General features: G+C 37.2%; 1 protein-coding gene across 25 annotated transcripts in view; it reads left to right on the forward strand.

Moving 5' to 3' along the window:
• nrxn3a (neurexin 3a) overlaps positions 1 to 22,558 on the forward strand; it is a 350,095-nt gene that overhangs the window by 66,641 nt on the left and 260,896 nt on the right. For all 25 annotated transcript variants that reach the window (XR_007925837.1, XR_007925839.1, XR_007925840.1 and 22 more), the window contains 4 exons: positions 155 to 456; positions 2,725 to 2,886; positions 12,649 to 13,087; positions 17,984 to 18,367. Coding sequence is in view for 21 of the 25 variants with exons in the window: in XM_051867470.1 (XP_051723430.1) it covers positions 155 to 456; positions 2,725 to 2,886; positions 12,649 to 13,087; positions 17,984 to 18,367 (1,287 nt within the window). In the remaining 4 variants the exon portion in view is untranslated. The remainder of the gene's footprint in view (positions 1 to 154; positions 457 to 2,724; positions 2,887 to 12,648; positions 13,088 to 17,983; positions 18,368 to 22,558) is intronic.

The following is a 22,558-nucleotide window of genomic DNA, read 5'->3' on the forward strand; positions in this document are numbered from 1 at the left end:
TTTTGCTATGCATCATCTTGTCTCATTTTGTATCATCTGGCCTGAACTTAATCGCTCTCCTTCAGTGGTCAATCTTGGAAAACTTCCATAGCTCATATATTTGGGTTTGTTTTGTTTCAAGAAGCTCTAACACCATTTATTTCCTCTCTTTTAGCACGAGAAGAGAACGTGGCCACTTTCCGAGGTTCCGAGTACTTCTGCTACGACTTGTCTCAGAACCCCATCCAGAGCAGCAGTGACGAGATCACGTTGTCCTTCAAGACCTGGCAAAGAAATGGCCTTATTCTCCACACAGGCAAGTCAGCAGACTACGTCAACCTGGCCCTGAAAGACGGAGCCGTGTCGTTGGTCATCAACTTGGGTTCAGGAGCTTTCGAGGCCATTGTCGAGCCTGTCAATGGCAAATTCAACGACAATGCCTGGCATGACGTGAAAGTCACCCGCAACCTCAGACAGGTAATGCTTAAACGGCAAGAAGTTCATGTTTTTCGATTAATTCAGAGCTAAATGCTACTATATATTATGTCTAAATTAGCACTTTTGGTTACTTTAAGTTTTTCGAGATGCTAACGCAACTATTTCTTCTCTGAGTTCTTCTACCTTGCCTCGTGTTTTGCCTCCTCAGGCAGTTACCTCTGTCTGAAGCTATCAGCGGTGTGATGGCTTTAAGAGGCTGTCTCTCTCACCCCTCTAGATATTCACCTCACTTCTTCAAATAGTCTGTCTTATCAGGGCAGCGGGGAGAGGCTCCAACCAACCTCAACCGTTCCATTTACCCACAGCCAATCTTTGTTGAACTGTTAAATCACTCTGCCGCTGCATTTTAAAATATGTAAATATTTAGGGTGGTTTTGCCCCTCAGGAGTGAAAGGATGTCACTTTTTGCGTGGGCGTGTGGAGGCGTGAGTGCCCACAAGCACAAGCTATTTCAGCTGTGATCCACTAGGACTATGACATTTTATTTATTTATTTATTTTGCTTTGTTTAATAGCTGTTTTACTATCACGCCAAGAACATGCATTACCAATACCTTATACAGTTGCCTGAGGAAAGTCAAAAACCATATGAATCACAACAAAGAGCCAGCTAGATAGAGGTCAGCATTCACGGTTGGAGCTGAAAACAACACATTATGAAACGTAACATTAGAAGGAGCCTAAAAATTCAAGCCTGATGTGTTTTGACAAAGAAAAATTTGGAACATTTGGAAATTATTGCTGAAAAATACTGTTTTCTGGAAAGCTTTTTCAAGTGAGTATGTGCTTTAAGATCTTGCCAATAAGTGCAATGCTTTTAAAAAAGAGAAACGCCACAGGCTCTGGAAAATCTGTTATATTTCTTTTTCTTTTCCACCTATTCTTACTCTCACTCATATGCTTTGTTTGTCTATGGATAACATTTGTTCAGACCCAGACTAACCACTCATGAACCATTGACTAGAGTCTTTAATTTACTAACCAGAACCTACACTAATGTGCTATTCATCATGACTTCATTTGAGTTTCATTTTATTAACAACCCTTTTTTTCATTTTTTAATTTCCTTTCTTCCCCCTTTTCTCAAAGCATTCAGGTATTGGACACGCTATGGTAAACAAACTACATTGTCTGGTAGATATCATTCTTATTGTCCTTTTTTTGGGTTTACCGTGTGTTTCCTTGGCCCTCTTTCTTTCTCTTTTTTGGGGTTTCATGGCATCATGAAAATAGACAGACTGGGGTTTGTATTTCGGGGATTTCCTTCTTTTTTATTTCAAATGTCCACATCCCATTTTTTGCCACCGCTTTACCGCCATTTTCCATCTTTCTTTCTTTGAACATCATCTACGGCCCTTTTATTAGTTTTTAAAGGCTTAATCTTTTTAAAAGAGTTTTTTTTTTCTTTCTTTTTTTATCAAATACTGTCAAAAAACTGGCAGAAGCTTTCCTAAACACAAAAGTGATGAAAACAACAGCAAAAGAATAAAAAGCTACTTCAGCACTGGAGCTCTGACAGTTGATTCCAGTTGTTTGCGCATGCCGCGCCGACCCGTTCATGCTGGATCAGTCCTTGTGTTACTAACACCAAAACTCTAGTCTGAGCAACCCACCATCTGCCCAGTGTCCTGTCCTGTCTGTATCGTGGTGAAGGTCATGACTTTCTGTGTCCTCCCTCATTACCCCTCATGGCTTTTGCTTTGGTCTCATATGTGCTGCTTCCCTTTGCATGTCGTCTCGGCTTGAAAAAGATGCATGCTTTAATGTTTGCAGTGGTTGTATACCTCACTATTAACATTTTATTAGTAAAAAACCACCTGACCTCTGTGTTGCATGCTCATTTGTGTTAGTATTAGCTCATTTTTTACAGCATGCGTATGTATGTGTCAACTAACCCAGTGTGCACAGAATTTGAACCTAAAAACATGCACAAGCAATTTGTCTGTAGTTTGTTACATAACACTAACCCCTCAAACTAACGTCCTAAATCAGAAAACCATTTCTAACATCATCAAAGATAAAGAAAATATGCCGGCAAATATTTTCTTTACCTGTCTTTTGTAAGTCTACAAATACTAGACAAGAACGGCCTACTCAAAGTCTTGACGTGCAGGTGTTTGGTGCACAATCAAAGACAGACAGCAACCAGTAAGACCGAAGCTAACCTTTTCCTTGGTAGAACGGCCGTCACAGCCATGACGTTCATGAATGGAATTTTCCCTCCCCTTTTGTCGTTCCTTTCAATCAGGTGACAATATCTGTGGACGGCATCTTGACCACAACAGGCTATACGCAGGAGGACTACACCATGCTGGGATCGGACGATTTCTTCTACGTTGGAGGAAGCCCAAGCACAGCGGACTTACCTGGGTCTCCTGTCAGCAACAACTTTATGGGTTGCCTGAAAGAGGTAGGTGGTCTGGACAAACCCCTTCCCGCTCTTTCATCTACATGCATCATATCACCGTGTCCTTGTCTGGGCTGAGAGGGAACAAGTTTGAATAGACCGTCCGAGCAGAATAATAGATTCAGTACAGCTTATCTTGTGAAAAGGATAGAGCAGACATCATAACTCGTGGTGTGTTTCTCTAATGGAATTCGCTGGAGTTATACGTTTCTTGCCCTGACACGAAATTGTTTCAGGCGTATTTAATTTGACTTTTCAATTGTGGTGAATCATTTGATTAAGGTTTCAGAGGCCAGAGAAGAAGCTAAGATGATTGGATGAGATTAGACTTTGCATAATGATATGCATCGTGCTGAAAAAGTGAACCCCAAAGAGATTCTGGTGAACAATTGGGCATGAAGACATCTGTCAATGCAAAATTAAAATCTTCCCACAAGCTCTCTATAGGGTGAATCTCACAAAAAGTTATATTTTGCTTAAAGATATTGAATCCTGTTTGTAGGACCATTGGTTTTTAAATAGTAAAGATACAATAAAATGAAAATTTATTTATAAATATACACACACAGAAAATATATATACTAGGGGTGTAAGGGTACACAAACATGACAGTTCGGTATTTACCTCGGTTCAGTACGGGTTCGTTTTTTTCTTCTTTTATATTAAAAAGTGGTTTATTGAACAAATTGTGTCTCTCTCTTTAAATAAATTCAATTATAGTAAACATTTTCTTAAGGATAAAAAAATTATCTCAGCTAATGCTGTACACTACAGGGAGCCATTTCTCGCACATTACATTAAAGGTTACAATTAACAACAAACTATTAAATTCAGTTGCTCTTTATTTTTAGATATAATAATCAACAACAACAAAAAAAAAAAAAAACAACATAAGGCAGGTTTTGCATTAACTTCTAAATCTAATTATACAATTATATGTCAATTATTTTTCTACTCCAATTCACTTTTGAATTACAATCGTTTACACAGTTACTGTTATAACTTGTTTTCACGACAATTTTATTTAGACGTATATTAAATAATTAAGACATTACTAACAGGTAAAGTAAATATAATGAATATATAAGCTAATATAGTGCATATATTTAGTGAAATGCTCCCCTCTAGAGTTCATTTCTCTAGTGAACTAACATGCTGTGGACACTAAATGACTTGCCTGAGGTAATTGTAATGCTATGTGAGATATTATTCTCGCGCTGTTTTATTTATGTTTTTCTGCAGTTGAAACACTGGCTGAGAGATTACACGTAAGCATATCTATGCATAGATTCTTCTGCACTTTTTCCTATTGTAGTGTTTAGCAAACAGCGTTGCATTACCGTGCGCGCCCCCTTGATGGAGTGTGGATTGCCTGTGACTGACTGTATTTGTCGTCGACTGCACGCACCGAACCGTGATGTCCGTACCGTGATGGTTCGAAACGAATACATGTACTGTTACAGCCCTAATACACACACATAAATACATACATGCAAACAAACATACATACATGCATACAGTAATGCAGTGTTAAACTTTTAAACTAAATTACTGGTGAAAGTTTTAATTGTTGAAAGGTTTAGTTATGTTATCAATAATAAAGACTGTAAAAAAAATTCTTTTTATTTTCATCAACTAAAATTATATGCCATTTTTGTCAGAGTTACATGAAAATAAATTAAAATTAAAAACTAAATTCAACATTTTCATCAAAAGTAAAACTATGTGATAAAAACATGCATAATAAAAAAAACATATAAAAACATATGCATACTAATAATAATGAGAAACTCTTTGTAGTTGTCTTGTAAATATCAAAATGCAAACAATCCTAGTAGTTCTAAAGTAATTTTTCCTTTTAGCTAAGTATAATTTATTTCTTTTGATTTTGGGGTGGAATATGATCCAAGCAGATTTCATGAGATTCAACTTCTAAGAGCCATTACACTGTTTGCAGAAGTTAGATGTCATTCTCTTCGATCAGCTGTTCATTTCCACATTCCTCAGTTGTCAAGTCTAGATAACATTATCAGTAAATGGACTGATCTTTAATTTAGCTGGAAATAGGCAATTACTCTGTTGTGCGGCTGCTGGCGAGATCCTTCATTAATTCATGCTGAACAAACAGCAGACAACAGAACCTCCTTTTCGCAGTGAGCACTACAACAGCCTGCTATCTTTTAATGACCCGGCATCAAGCTATCACTGCCGTTTCTATCTCAGACCGGCCCTCCTATCACAGGGCTAAAGGCCTGTAACATCGGCGTTTGCGTAAAAAACTCATTTCATTTGCTCTTTACAGTGCTGAGTTTTGAAAAAAACTGCCACCCATGTCAGAGATTACAGTAATCAGTCTCATATGTGCTGCGATATAGCGAATGCTTACATAACACTGCTATGTTAGATGGGTGAATTGGATGCTAAGAGCTGCTCAAGACGAGATATCAGAACTTATAAATGCTTCACCCACCCAAGAGTGGCCATAATGATAGATACCTCCTCCTCTGCACACTCTTTCCCATATGGATGAAAAGATGTTTCATACACTTCACAGCTTGTTAAAACCTCACATTTGATTTGGAAGCTGGTGTAGTCGTTATGGATCATCTGTGCTCGCTCAAACACATGGGGTTTGTAATATGGCATAAGACTGTCCGCATCTGGCCCAAATGACATGATCTTAAGGGGTTGTGTATTGTATTATATTATATTGTATTATATTATATTATATTATATTATATTATATTATATTATATTAATTTTTCAAACCCCTATATAGGGTCATGAGGGATGCAGCCTATTCCAGACTCTCAGGCCATAAGCAGGGAAACACCCTGGAAGCTTATGTTGCGTTTTGATGTGTTATGTATTATTTTATATTTATTTCCTTTTATTTTTACTCTCATTCACTACACGGTTTGGTCTGCTCTGGGGGTATTTTTATTGTGGTGAACTTATGTGATAGTGACTGTTATTGGAAGTAGTCTGTAGTATTGTAGAGTGTACCACCCTGTGGCACAGGATGCTTACTGCAGTCATTCTGCATTTAGCTATATATATAGGACAGAGGTTGCAAAATGGTCTTAACACAGAAAGATGAGCTGATTTCTTAATTTTTTCGTAGTTTTTTTGCGCAGATAACAACAAAAATTCTTTCTCTTTCTTGAAATGAAACAGACTATTGAATAGATAGTCGCAGGCTTCCTCAGACCCACCTTGTGTCCGACTCTCAAGCTGAGCGTGAAGGGCAGTAATCAGGGTATGGCGGGGCGTGTGGCTGCACAGGGGTAGGCCAGCACTAATGACTGGATACTGAGCGTCCTCCACTGCCGAGCTGGAATTCGCTCCCTTCCTTTGTGCTCTGCCATCACAATCAGTTTCCAGGATGTGCGCATGGTGACTGTCATTTGTCACTTTGCTGGGCCGGCTGGATGCAACTGTCCCTGCTCTCTGGACATTTGCTCCAGAGCCAGCACCGCTCTATGGATGCGAGTTCTGATAGATAGGTTGACCCAGCCTCTCCCTCTCACTGTTTCTCTCTCTCTCATTCTCTATCCAGCAGATTTGTTTCAGTAAGCACTGCAGGACTGTTAATATTTGGCAAAAGCTTAGAGCTGGAATTCTGGCCAGCCTGAAACTGCAGGAGAGGTCTCTGTCTTCTATACCAGCTGTGTAGTGTTCTTGTATCTATGTAAGAATATGTTGGTGAAATGAAACAAAGAATCACTTCAAAAAGTAAAAAAAAAAAAAAAAAAAAATCTGTCATAATTTACTTCATGTCATTCTAAACCTATATAACCTAGGAACATAAAAGAAGATAATTTGAGCAGTGTTGTTATTGTATTGTATGTATATATATATATGCAGTCAGATGATGAATATAGTCAGTCGCAGGCGATCCACACTCAAATCCAGAAGGGGGCGTGTGCGGTAATGCAATACTGTTTGCTAACCACCACAACAGGAAAAGAAGAGCAGAAGAGGAAGAGACGATCTATGCACCAACCCAAAACAAGAGTTCAGATGGCACGCAAGAGCTTGCTAGTAGCATATACGCTCAGATTTGATTCATTTTTGTGACGCGCTCCACAAGCTTCACGGAATGAAACCGGGACGGCATGTAAACATACCCAACTCATACGGAACCGTGACCCGAAAAACAAGGTACATACCGAACTGTGACTTCTGTGTGATTGAAACAAAGCTGATATAAAATTAAATATAAATACTGAGGGGAAAAAAACCTTAGAAATGTTAATAATAAATAATTATAAAATTACAAATGTTGCCTTGGCAACTGAAACAAATAAGTTGTTAAAATGAAATAAGTATATATTAAAGTACTAAAATTACTAAAACTGAAATAAATTTAAATGAAAGTAATATAAAAATATTTAAAAAAAAAAAAAAATAATAAAATGAAAAAAAGCACATAAAATTATTAAAACTTAAAGTAAAAATGGAAAATATAAAAATAAAAGCCAAATTAAAATATTAAATATACCAACATTCTTTTTTTTTTCTTTCTTTTTTTTAAATCTGCAGAAGCAAGTAAGTTTTGGAACAAAATGAGAGTAAATGATGAAAGAATTTATTTTTGTGTTATTTTTGTGCGAAGTTCTTTGTGAAAGTGGAGATGGTAGGTTTCTTATGTTAGCATGCTAATTAGCATTAGCATTTGGTTCAACTGAATTTGTAAGGAAAATTATATTTTTAATGCAATGTATTTACGAAAGAGTTTTGGTCTAACAGAGGTTTAAGTCTCGCCATTTCCTGATCCTATTCCTCCCACTTCATTCCTATATACACCATTCACTGATCACCTGATTTATACTGCAAACAAAACAGGAAAGCACTTGCAAAGTTTACTTGAAAAGTTTTATATTATTGTAGTATCACAGATCTCATATTCACCTGATGTTAAAAGGTTTAGTTGGTTATGATTCTAGGCTGCAAATCAGACCAGATGCTATTACGCCGATAGTCAAATGTCTGGCTGTGTGAGCCTTGACCTGTTTGCTTGACCATGTCCAACTAGGCCATCTAGACCTTTCTGCACCTCATTGCCCCAAGCTCCCATGCAAAACATCCACAAAGGGCCACCTGGCATGCTTGACTAGTGAATAATCAATACAGATTTCCAAGTGTTCTCCCTAGTTTGACCTGGGGGCTATTAATTCCTTGAGAGTGGTGGGTAGGCACTGTAGGCAGAGATTTATAGTAGAAGCAGACAGCTGTGGATGATGAATGCGGGTGTCACTACAGGCCCAGCTCAGGCAGAGAGGAGGCCGCAGGCACAAGGAGGACCCTGAGAATGTACATAGCTGCTCTTCCAGTTCTCAGCTCAACAGCATGGGCACTACAACAGAAACTTAGCTCCAAATTCTAACAGATGTCCCTTTGCCTATCTCATGCTCATTACAGTTAGTGAGAGTAAACAGTATTTGATTTTCACAACTCAGACTTTCAATCCACTGGAGTTTTGTGGAAAGACATAGTTTCAATATTTCATCAGCAATATTGACACCCAGGTGCACAATGATACAATATATTAAATGCACTGTGCTTCAGATTACACATGAACTCTGTTCCAAATCCTAGTAAGTTCACTTGCTGCTTCACAAGAGACCAATTTAGATTGCTCTACATAGGCGACATTTCTGTATGTCACACAGATATTGCTCTTCCAAACGACTCCAATTGATTCTAATTTGATGTTAGTGCAATACTCAAATAAGCATGAATAATACATGTTGGGTGAACTATTCAGTTAATTGAATATTAAATATTCACTTATTAGAATAATTAAATTAATATAATATATTTTAAATAATAAAATAACTAATAAATCCAATTATTTAATTATAATTACACTAAAATGAATGTAATAATTAAGGGTGTTATATATATATATATATATATATATATATATACTTTTTTTTGTTTTGTTTTTTTGACTGTACTAAAGCACAAAAATACCATAATATGTTTGTAGAGGTTTAGGAAACATGCTAAGTTCACATACTTGTTTCGCCGAAATGCAGTGCTACAGCCAGTTATCCTACTTTAAAATGTATGTTCCGTGTCGGAATGTCTATTTTTGTTTTGTTCTGTGTGATTCTACCCGCTGCAAATTTACCCAATAGTATTTCGACACCCCGGGTTGCCATTTGGCGGAAAACACAGCGTATTGTAGCTACGGAACCCAGCAAACAAACTAGATCATAATTCATCTAAACATCTCTATGTCCAGAGGCATATTAAAATGATCATCAAAATATCAACTCATCAACTTACAGTGTAAGGCTTGTCACCTTCCATCGTCAAATACGCTCATTCCTGTTGCGTGTCCTCAATCTGGCAACCAGTGTGAGCGTCAAGTCTGAGGAGGAGGGGGCGGGAGAAACAACCCCCTCCAGTGTGGACTGCAGTACCCATTTCAACCACTAGCTGTCAATATTACATACTGCACCTTTCAGTATAATCAAATATAACTATATTCATAATCACATGTTCTTTTTTTCATGAAGCATTCTAGGATTGTCTTAGACATAAAGTGTGCGATGCTGCCTTAAAATTTGGCCATGGGATTTTATCAAACCCTTTATTTATATATTTATTTATTTATTTATTTTTATTTTGTTTTGTTTTTTTATCAGAAGCTTTGGGAAGAACATATTGCTTCTCTTGGTTGTAAATAGCTTAGCTGTACAGCAAAAACTTACACAAGAAAGATCGCTCTATCTATCTTTTTTTGTTTCTCTTATTCCAGTTTATTTTTGAGTCTGCAAGGCAAGATAACAACCTGATGAAATTTTTAGTCCATCCACACACTCAAACGAATTTCTTTCTGTGTCTGGAACCAGTCAATCCTTATGTTCCCTTGCGGCCGAATCTATAAAACTGAGATAGACAGATCCTTGGTGTGAGTCTTCGCATGTCTATCTATAGATGAAGTTTCAGTTAAACCTGCTTGCCTTCCCTGCAAACTACACACCAGATGTTGTTAGATAAAGCACTAGCATTATATTCAAATGTCACATTTCTATGGACACTCTATTCTAGTAACCCTTCTGTTTTCCCAGAGGAAAAAAATATTTCTTCTCAGCTGAAATGCTTATTTTGTATGAGTGACATTTTTTGCTTTTCTTCTATGGTTTGCCCCATGCTCCAAAAGTCAATTAATGCAATTAAAGATTATTTCAGCAAAGAGGTTTAACTGTTTGGACAACTTAAATATAATTTGTGAGCTAGGTTACAGAATCAAGACTCTGGGAAGGGTGCGGATATTTCACATCTGAGCGCCTCATCAGCTGAATTAACTGGCTGACATTTTATGGGCCGCCTGAACGCATCAAAATGACAATGCCATAGAATGGACCAAATTGCAGAGTATCAATTTGTGTCAGAGACTATGGCTGCCCCTGGTGTTGTGGACAATTTGCAAGATGAAACTTGATTTAGGTGATGAATAATGCACCAGACAGGATAAATAGAAGTGATAATGTTACAAATAACAGCAATCATTGTCTAATCAGTGTCTGGCAGTTTTCAGTCATGTTGAAATCCTCAAGGTCAAATTTGGGCCTATGTGCAAGGATTCTATGTGTAACATACAATGTATCTTTCTATCTCATTCTCCATTCCCAAAATCTTCTCTTTTTGAGAAGAGCTGCACGGATCCAATATACTGTTACGTATGTGTTTTCTTAACTGTTTACATTCACTTAAGCCCAAAGTACACTTCACTTTTTACACGTACGTGAGGGTCAGCCTACAGTGCATGTGACGCAAATTTCATCACCAAGATTAGTACCGCTGGATTTTTATAACAGCATGTACTCGAACGCACAGATCACACATGCGTATTTCATTTTTTATGCAGTAATTAGTTTATCCACAAGTTGGCAACCATGCCCTGGGGACGTCAATTCATAAGGTAGTTGAAAAAAACTGCATAAGCAGAACAGACCGGGACGCATGCAAGCTGCTGCGACAAATGGAGGCCTACATAGACGAGAGATTGTGCGAAGAGGCTAGAAAGTACCCTTATCTGTACAACTCTAGCATGAAAGAATATAAAGATGTTTACATGGGTTGTAACTTGTAGCGAGAGATTGCTCAAAACTCTGTTTATGCGTAAGAGTCAAATGAAATATACTTTGCAAGGCTGTGCGAGCGTAAAAAAAACAAAACAAAAAAAAGTATACTTTGAGCTTTAAGACATAACTGACTGTGTTTACACAGATACTTACCAAAACGGCATTTTGACATATTTGTGTGTAACAGTATTTTTTTCATGGCTTAATGCGTTTTTAATAACACTGGTTAAAACACGGTCAAGCACGTCCCGCAGTTTAGTAACAGTAGACTTCATTTTACAACAGTCACTTATTTGGCTGATTTGGTTGTTAAGTTTAGCTAAGGGAGGAACGAAAACGCTCCTCTGTGAAGGAAAAAAAGGTGCCCTGGATGGAATACAGCAGCGGCACAATAATCTTTTTACATTGATTATCTTGTTTTCATAATCGTTGGAAGGCAAAATCGAAATCGAAAAATCAATTACGATTAATCGCACAGCCCTACATCTTACAGACCCCAATATATATACACGTGTATACACACACACATGTATATATATATATATATATATTTAAGTCATAGACTTCTATAATATAGTCTCCAGATTCTAGACCAGTAAGTGCTTGAAATGTCTCTGATTCTGCAGGTTAAGTAGTCTTTCTTTCATGATGTTAGAGTAGAGTGCCATGATGGTTTACGGAGGAGAAATGCTGTTTTTGAAAGAACAATAAGAGACCTCAGCTAGCAGTTTTAGTCTTGTGGAGAAAAATGACGATGTTTTTATGAGATGTGAGGAACCAACGTATGGCTTTGTCTGAGAAATGGATCCCCCTCAGGGAGAATGATATTTATGATCTATCAGATAAGAAACACAACAGATGAGAAAAGCCTGGAAATCGCAGTGGCTTTTCTTCAGGAACAGAACAGAATCCTTCCATTCCGCTCCGCCCTTCCTTCACCTGAGAAAATGTTTGATTTACACCCCGCAATGTCCAGGATTAACTGTAATATCAGGGCTGGAGCGTTTGTGACGATCGCATACACTCACAAACAGAGTGATGTTCTAAAAATGTACCCACAAAAAAAAGATCTTCTCTAGGAGAAATCAGCTTAAATGGGCAATTTCACACCCCGGCGAATTTCTGCGGTGTTTGCAGGTACACTATGCTCTATGCTGGTTTAATCTGTATTAAATGTAGTGTATGGTCAGACTGTGCTAAATTAGTGAGATGGCCCATTACCACATATAAAACCCTTAAGCACATGCTAAGAGCACATAACTGGTATCTTACCTTCAACTGACAGGCACTAGGACCCAGAGCACGATGTCAGATTTGGGTAGCAGGCAGGGGGCAGGACTTTTTTTGGAGCTTTTGTGGCAGAATGTGCCATTGCAGCTTTGTCAACCCATTACCATAGTTATCAAGGAAACCAGACCCACATGCTTGTGCCAGCGCAGCCTGAGTCAATTACCACTGAGAGACAGTCATTTGCAGGCAGTGGCCTGGCCTATTGGTATTATCACAGGTCATATTTGAATAAAGTCACCTTTCCTGGTGTCTCTATTTAGCATCCAGCATAAAAAAAATAATTTGCATATTCATGTTCATTATCTTCGAAAACCAGATAAAGATATCTCATATATCATCATCATTCACTGATTATTTGCTTACATCCGCACAGGTTGTTTACAAAAACAATGACATCAGGCTGGAACTCTCCCGGCTCGCCCGAATTGTGGACCCCAAAATGAAGATCCAGGGAGATGTGGTGTTCAGGTGCGAGAACGTGGCCACCCTGGACCCCATCTCGTTCGAGACGCCCGAGGCCTATATCAGCCTACCTAAGTGGAACACCAAACGCATGGGCTCCATCTCCTTTGACTTCCGTACCACTGAACCGAACGGCCTTATTCTCTTCACCCACGGGAAGCCGCAGGAAAGAAAGGACGCCCGTAGCCAAAAGAACACAAAAGTGGACTTTTTTGCAGTGGAGCTTCTGGATGGAAGTTTGTACCTGCTGCTGGACATGGGCTCTGGGACTATCAAAGTGAAAGCCACACAGAACAAGGTGAACGACGGGGCCTGGTACCATGTGGACATCCAGCGTGATGGAAGATCAGGTCAGTGTGTGGATACTCAGACAAATACACTCACACAGACTTAAGTGTTCTTTATTCCATGCTTAACACATTTAATAAATGACTTGAATCCAGTACATTTATTTATTTGTTTATTTGTTTGTTTCTGCACTACTCTTTTTTGCAGTAAGGCTAGTATTGTTGGCACCTTTATGATAAATGTGATTTTTTTTCATTCATTACTTAGGGTAAAAATGACTGATTGATAAATGTAAATATATGAGAATTGGAAATATTTTAATAATAATTATAATATTTAAAAATGAATTAATAATTTATAATAAATTAAAACTTAATTCCTTATTGAAAAAATAATTTTAAGCATGTTTCACACACAAAAGCAGTTACAATTTTTTGGTGCCCATATTAAAGGATTAGTTCACCCAAAATTCTGTCATTAATTCACCCTCTGTTCATTTTCACCCTTTCACCCTGTTAAAGGGTTAGTTCACCCAAAAAATGAAAATTCTGTCATTAATTACTCACCTTCATGTCGTTCCACTTCCATAAGACCTTTGTTCATCTTCGGAACATAAATTAAGATATTTTTGATCAAATCCGATGGCTCAGTGAGGCCTGCATTGACAGCAAGTCAATTTACACTTTCAATGCCCAGAAAGTTACTAAAGACATATTTAAAACAGTTAATGTGACTACAGTGGTTCAACCTTAATGTTATGAAGCGACGACAATACTTTTTGTGTGCCAAAAAAAAATATAAATAACGACTTTATTCAACAATATCTATTGATGGGCGATTTCAAAACACTGCTTCATGAAGCTTCGAAGCTTTATGAATCTTTTGCTTCGAATCAGTGGTTCGGAGCGTGAAAGTCATGTGATTTCAGTAAATGAGGCTTTGTTACGTCATAAGTGTTTCAAAATTTCAATGGTTCGCGTGAATTTGACAGTTTAATACACACTCTGAACCAATGATTCAAAACAAAATATTCGTAAAGCTTCAAAGCTTCATGAAGCAGTGTTTTAAAATCGCCCATTACTAGATATTGTTGAATAAAATCGTTATTTTGGGGGTTTTTTTGGCGCACAAAAAGTATTCTCATTGCTTCACAACATTAAGGTTGAACCACTGTACTCACATGAACTGTTTTAAATGTTTTTAGTACCTTTCTGGGCATTGAAAGTGTAAATTATCTTGCTGTCAATGCAGGCCTCACTGAGCCATTGGATTTTATCAAAAAATATCTTAATTTGTGTTCCGAAGATGAATGAAGGTCTTACGGGTGTGGAACGACAAGAGGGTGAGTAATAAATGACAGAATTTTAATTTTTTGGGTGAACTAACTCTTTAACAGGGTGAAAGGGTGAAAATGAAAATGGGTGAAAATGAAAGAGGGTGAAAATGGTCTTGTACATCTAAATTGCCACAGAAATGACTAACATTGACTAACATTAAAAGTGAAATTTGAGAGAAATATCCATATTTCTCTTTTCGATGTGGGTTATATGCTCTTAGAAATAAAGACATTGTGATAAATTGTGTCTTATTTTTAAAACCAATTTCTAACTTTAAGCACATGAAGAACTCCCACTTTGTTTCATTATTGAATCGGTTGGATACTGTAATTGCTCGTGTGTTTTCCATAGGCGTTAAGCTCTGCAGCCCAAAGATAACAGCTTTAAACAAAAAGCACAGTGGTTACTCACTAATAATGGACACATTTAGTCCAAAGCAGGATGACATTTTCATTTCACATCTACTTTGACAGAACTTTCTATTAGATTTTATCACCTCTGTCTTTCTCTGTATCCTCATTCACCTCTTTCTTTCTTCCATTGCCCTTGAATCGCTGGCACTCTGTTTCTGAATCGATCGTCGACTACTCCATATCACTTCATAGCACAGGGCCCTTGGGAGGTCTTGGAGGATATCAATAATGCGAGTTTTTAGACAGAGCCATGTGGGTGACTGGACCAGTGTCAGTTCTGAAGAGATTATTCCCATTGATCCCTGGTTCCCCACATGGGATCCATTGTTTACATCTTCGTGTCTGTAGGAGAGACGCCGCTTTACAAGATTCACACACTCCCAATGAGGTCATAAATAGAAAATAATCCTCTCATAGCTCCCTCTATCTCGTAGTCTATGGATGGTGGTCATTCTATCCCTATCTTTGTCTCTTGTGCACAGGGGAGACACAGACCAGACTGTCTGAGAGTCTGAACCCTGCTGAAATATGCAGGACAGCAATTTACAATAGCTTAATTTACAGTCTCTCCACATTAAATAAGAAAGAAAAAAGGCAGGCCTACTTTGAAAGTATTTTATCATCTTCACTTTATTAAACATTATTTACTTTATAAACCATTTTTACCATTAAAGATGTCCTCTAACCAGTTTTATTTTAGAATCATGTATATAATTTTATTGTATTTTATTTTTTATATTTAAATTTTAGTCTGACATTTTTGGTTATCAAACATTTTTAAAGTAATGAATGTGAAAAAGTCACAAGCAATTTATTATTAAGGTGAATATTAGCTTTACTGCAATACAAAGTAGTACAGATTTATTCCAAAAATAAATAAATAAATAGTAGTTTTAGTTTTTTTTTTTTTTTTTTTTTTTATATTTCTATTCAGTTTTTACTTATTTTTGTATTAGTTTTAGTAATTTTAGTACTTAAAGGGTTAGTTACGGTGACCCAGTAGTGCACAACACAACAAAATTAAAAAAGCAAACATAAGTTCACAACACAACGAAATAAAGCCACAACACAACGGAAACAAGCCACAACACAACGAAATCAAGCCACAACGAAATCAAGCCACAACACAACGAAATTAAAAAAGCAAACATACGTTCACAACACAATGAAATAAAGACACAACACAACGGAAACAAGTCACAACACAACGAAATAAAGCCACAACACAACGGAAACAAGTCACAACACAACGAAATAAAGCCACAACACAACGGAAACAAGCCACAACACAACGAAATCAAGCCACAACACAACGGAAATGCTCCCGACCACTAGGGGGCTCTCAGAGCTCGGTAAAGTTAGTTTTCCTTGCCACTGTTCTATAAAGTCGACAGTCTTACAAAGATATCAATACCATGATTTGTTTTAAGTATGTCAACATTGTATACGAAATATTAATTCAAAATCAACTACGTGCACAATAGCTTCATATTTATACCTGTGAATGATTTGACGCGCTACCACGGCGTATGATGAAGGGAACATCTGACAATTCCACCAAGTGGTTAAAACGTATAATTTGTATTCATTACAATGACTTTGTTTAACATTTAAAAACAGACATGTTCAAATTCCAAAGCTTGTTAGTTCCTGTTGGTAATACTGACAAGCTTTGGAATTTGAACATATCTGTTTTTAAATGTTAAAAGTAATTTTAATGAATACAAATTATACGTTTTAACCACTTGGTGAAATTGGCAGATGTTCCCTTCATCATGCGCCGTGGTAGCGCATCAAATCATTCACAGGTATAAATATGAAGCTATTGTGCACGTAGGTGATTTTGAATTAATATTTCATGTCGATATACAGTGGTTACATACTGTTGAAACTAATGGTGGTATTGATATCACTGCCGACTCTATAGAACATTGGCAAGGAAAACTAACTTTACCGAGCTCTGAGAGCCCCCTAGTGGTCGGGAGCATTTCCGTTGTGTTGTGGCTCGATTTCGTTGTGTTGTGGCTTTTTTCTGTTGCGTTGTGGCTCGATTTCGTTGTGTTGTGAACTTATGTTTGCTTTTTTAATATTGTTGTGTTGTGCACTACTGGGCCACTGTAATTAGTACACCCAAAAACGAAAAAAAAAAAAATGTCATCAATTACTCATCCTCATGTCGTTCCAAAGCTGCAAGAATTTCGTTCATCTTCGAAACACAATTTTTGATGTAATTCTACCACTTTTTCCAAGTTCATAAAGAAATCTTAAAACTAATCTATATGAATCGAGCAGTTTAGTCCAAATTTTCTAAAGAGACACGGTCGTTTTATACAGTATGATGAACAGATTAAATTTCGGCTTTTATTCACATATAATCAACCTCACTGGTTCTAACAGAAGCTCAAACGTGTTGCGTAATACACAAGAAGTAACCTCATTGGTTTTTTCAGAAGTTCAAATGTGCTGCGTAACACAAGAATGAACCTCATTGGTTCTCACGGAAGCTCAAACATGTTGTGTAACACACAAGAATTAACCTCATTGGTTCTTGCAGAAGCTCAAACGTCCTGTGTAACACAAGAATGAACCTCATTGGTTCATGCTGCGTAACACATGAGAATGAACCTCAGTGGTTCTTGCTGAAGCTCAAACGTGTTGCGTAACACACAAGAATTAACCTCATTGGTTCGTGCTGCGTAACACATGAGAATGAACCTCATTGGTTCGTGCTGCGTAACAGATGAGAATTAACCTCATTGGTTCTTGCAGAAGCTCAAACGGGTTGCGTAACACACAATAATTAACCTCATTGGTTCCTGCAGAAGCTCAAACATGCTGCGTAACACAAGAATGAACCTCATTGGTTCGTGCTGCGTAACACATGAGAATGAACCTCAGTGGTTCTTGCTGAAGCTCAAAAGTGTTGTGTAACACACAAGAATTAACCTGATTGGTTCTTGTGGAAGCTCAAACGTGTTGTGTAACACACAAGAGTGAACCTCATTAGTTCTCGCCCGCCAAGCAAGCGTGCTTGAGCTTCTGTTTACCATATCTGATGTGTGTGATGAATGTTTATATGTGAATAAAAGCCTAAATACAATCTGTTCATGATATTAAGTGATCGTGTCTCTTCAGAAAAATTGGACTAAACTGCAAATTTTTGAAGGATTGCTAATATAATCTTTGTCTCTCTTTTGATAATTGCCAGGCACCATTTCTGTTAACAGCCGTCGCACTCCGTTCACCGCCAGTGGAGAAAATGAGATCCTGGACCTGGAGGGGGACATGTACCTGGGTGGCCTCCCTGATAACCGGGCCGGCCTGATCCTTCCCACCGAACTATGGACCGCCATGCTAAACTACGGCTATGTGGGATGCATTCGGGACCTGTTCATTGACGGTCGCAGTAAGGACATCAGACAAATCGCAGAGGCCCAGAATGGTGCAGGAATCAAACCTTCCTGCAACAAGATGCCAGTCAAGCAGTGCGACAGCTATCCATGCAAGAACAAAGGCGTGTGCAAAGAAGGATGGAATCGCTTTATCTGCGATTGCACAGGCACCGGTTACTGGTCCCGCTCCTGCGAGAGGGGTGAGTTATCTGCCTTTACATTTACTTTTCCTTTATTAGTTCTGGATTTCTAGAATTAATTTTTGTTTTATTTTAGAATAAACCAGAGAGGCGGGTTTAATTTCAATTGCAATATTTAAATGATAAAAAAAGACAATTTACAATCATCGTCACGCCAGTTTGTTTAGCTTCTCACCTGTAAAATCCCATCTGCTGCTGTTTGTAAACAGCAGATTAGCTCTCACATAATCAGTTAAACTATAAGCTCATTAATATCTCAGCACGTTGCTGTATGGAAGCTGATGTTCCTCAGCGTTTGGGGAGTGTTGCGTCTGAGTCAAGCCTGTGATGATGTCATAACTTGGAAAAAGTCCAACTGCACATACAAATCTTCAGATTTCATAGGCAAAGAGATTACTATTTGCATGAAAAAATGAAGTGAAATATGACAATGTTGATGCAAATGTTTTGGTAGAGGAAATGACTGGGTTTTTGAGTGGTTGTGAATGTCTAGCTTGAGTCTGTTGTGACTGCATGTTAGAATGACTCCATATGGGCCGGTACGCAGGGGTTCCAGGTAACCAGGTAATAGAGGGACTTCCAGCATGTCTGTGAACACTGAGCAAAGCAAAATGCTTATTATGTTGGCATGAGAGCTGGTTTCTCTTATGGACTGAATTCCACCTCATTCATTTGTATGATATTACAAGAAACCATTGTTATCTTTTTATTTTAATCTTGGTCTATATAACATATTTTGATAATCACATTTGTAGTTTAAATGCAGTAGAGCAGTAGTTCTCAAATGATTTGGACCAAGTGTTAGGGCTGCACGATATATCATTTTAGCATCGAAATTGCGATGTGTGCATCCGCAAAAGTCACATCACAGGATGTGCAATGTCAAGTATAGGGATCGTTAACCCGTATGGACCAGACACCACAAAATGCACGTGATTCTCATATTGTTGCAAAGTTTGACCATCATACAATGAAAGTTTATCATTTGAACGTGTTTTAGGTCCTGCCAGTTAAAACACTGAAGCGATTTTTAACCATTTGAGCACTCAAAGACGCGGAAGAGAACTCAATTCTGAACGTGCGGCTGTTTTCACACACACACACACACACATCAGATGCATGTGAATGCCGTTCTCTTCCGCATCCATTTGTGCCTGAACAGACAAATACATGCAAAAAAAATTGCCAAAATGCATGTAAGGCATCAAGTATCCTTATAAACACAGTTGTTTTTGGCTTAGGTGAACTAATCAACCGAGAAAGAAAACCGGATGTGTAACACTAATTTGGATCCGCGCATTCAGTCTTAAAGTGACAGCAGCCTAATATTCCTGCTGCTTTCTGTGTCATGAATGTTAATCAAACAACAAAAGACAAAGAGAAAAATCACTTTTGTAGTTTTTACAGATTAATTATATTTAACTTATACATTGAAGACTAGGCAGTGTTATTTTACATTTGATTATTCAATTTCTGTACCTGAATACTGTTAGACTTACCTCAAAAATATAAAGCACTATTTATTTCATTTATATCTTTGTTCTATTATATTTATCTATGCTTGTAATTTGTTTATTATTTTCTATGCATATTCACTCACCTACAAAATCACCCAAATCATCCTAGAATGATGAATTCTTTTCAAATGGAGCCATTGAATTCATCTGGTGAATTTTTTTCATATCACAGTACAAATTGCTATAAAACAAAATATCGCAATGTCAGTTTTTTCCAATATCGTGCACCCCTACCAAGTACTGACAAATCCCATTAAGACAAATTTCTTCACTCAGCTGCTATCTTGGTAGACGCTGTTCACTATGACATATCAACAGCTCCTATGTACTTGAATGAGGATAGACCAAAGTATGCATCACTCTTTGTGAAGAAAACATTTCAATAACATGTATCAAATCACCAATAATATTTGACAAAAATAGTATTATAAATGCTTTATAAATGTCTTTCTTTCTTTCTTTCTTTCTTAAACTAGCTTCTATACTACTTTGTACTTTGTTGTAAAGCTAATATTGTTGGCACCTTTGTGATAAATTGCTTGTGATTTGTGTCATTTGTTGCTTTGGGGAAACAATGTCTGAAACAAATGTAAAGCAAATTAAATGCAAATACATGAAAAAAATAGAAATCATTTATTAATATTATTATTCAATAATAATATAAGTATTATATAACATATAACATTAATATAATTTGTTATTATTATTATTATTATTATTGGGGTAAGGTCAGAATTAAGGTAAGGATTTGGTGATGGATGAAGATTATCTTAATCTTGATCATTAATCCAAGTAAAATGCTGCAGTTTCTGATTTGCAGCTTCTTTAATATTTTGTAGCTTATGGGATGGATTTCATCACAACAGCATCCAAGGCATTCAAATTTTAGATTTTAGGCTCATGTTCCAGAAAGCAAAAATGAGTCTCAAGAGAATATAAAGGGCAGACATAGCAGATATTGACATTAATTGTTTTGTTTTTGTGTTGTTAGAGCAAATGGCATGCTATCATCATCTGTCCTTGTGCAATGTTTTTAGACAGATGTAAAAGTCATATACAGCAGTTTAACACTCCATTGACAGAGAATATAGACTGCACATCAACCTCCTGCACATTCATTTGCCGTGAATGTCAGTCATAATCATCTGTAAGGGCATCAGTGTCACCTCATGTTATAGTGAGTTTGTAAGAAGAGTGAGAAGGAGAACTATTCTCATACTGACTAGGGACGCTTCTAAACGTTGTCATTTGACTACACTTACGCCACAAGGCAAAATAGTTGTGATTGATAGCAATGAAATCTGTGTGCACCTGGACTGCTCATTTGCATGGCTCATGTCTCAACTAATAACCAAACACTGAAATGACTTGACAACCCTTACATTTAAAAAGAGCACATTGTAATTAAGGATGCTTGCTAAGATGCATGAAGAGACTATATAAAAAACGCAGAAGAAATTCCTGGTGCACCCTGACTCATTGAGCAAGCCAGACAGATATTTTAAGACTAGTAATTTCAGCCAGCTTTTCACATTTTTCTGTTCAGTATGCATCATATAGTCAGTAAACTGACCTTGTGTCATTGGGTGCACCATCTGAGACCAGTAGTCAAATGTCTAATAGGTCTGCTAGACTACATCCTGGTCCTTTTTTTCATTTTTCTTTTTTGTGTTATAGCCCTAAACCCACCCTCTGCTAAGAATGCACACCGACTACCTGATATTTGTCCAGATCTGTTATCTGCTCCATAGAAGCCTGTAGCTGCTGCTCAGGCCAGACAACTGGCTGCTGTCACACACCACGCTGTCCTCCTGTCGGTACACATACACTTCAGATTTACTCTAATGCACACTCAGCATTTCAACCCTGAGTCTGACAAACCCCTCTTTTTTTTCTTCCAGATTGAGGAAATTTGACTGTGTGCTGGGCTGAAATTTAAGTCTGGAAGTGCCACAGTTAATTCATTGGCTTTAGAAATTTAAATAATTTAATGAAGGGGTCATATCATGATAATATTTATGTTTTATCTGAATGTATGTATGTGTGTGTGTGTGTGTGTGTGTGTATCTATCCATCTACACACATTATTTGACGTGATTTTCCATGATAATGACCCCTTAATGAAATGTTTTGAATTTCTACAAGCCTTTCAGCATTATATTTTTCTATGTAAAATATTCTTCCAGATGCTCTTTGATAGATTAGTCAGCTTTAACATCTAAACATGTTATATCACATCATTTCATATTATACAAAAGACTATGAATGTTTCTTTTCCCCTGTCATTTTTTGATTGGCATGAATTATCTTCTAAACAAAGAAAACTTCCCTCACAGAATAGCTTGCTGGAATATAAAACAACTCAAGCTGGAGAGTCTGAAATAACTGAATCCTGCTTTCTTTACAGTTATTAAATCCGTTATGCAGCTAGGATTTTTTTTTTTTTTTATAATGTTACTCTAGCATTGACTATAACATTGACTATATTCACAATATAGCACAGTCCCGATTGCTTTTATGAAATGGTTATTGCATAATAGAAATATCAAGGTCACTCATTTTCATTAAAACAAAATTTTATTAAGCAAATTAATTTCAAGTACCATCTTTCCATATCTAAGATGTAGACATATGTTGAGGTTAATATTTGGGGTCTATGTTGTGCAGTAATATA

Source organism: Ctenopharyngodon idella, chromosome 17 (genome assembly GCF_019924925.1).
Source record: "Ctenopharyngodon idella isolate HZGC_01 chromosome 17, HZGC01, whole genome shotgun sequence".
In the NCBI taxonomy this organism is placed as follows: Eukaryota; Metazoa; Chordata; class Actinopteri; order Cypriniformes; family Xenocyprididae; genus Ctenopharyngodon; species Ctenopharyngodon idella.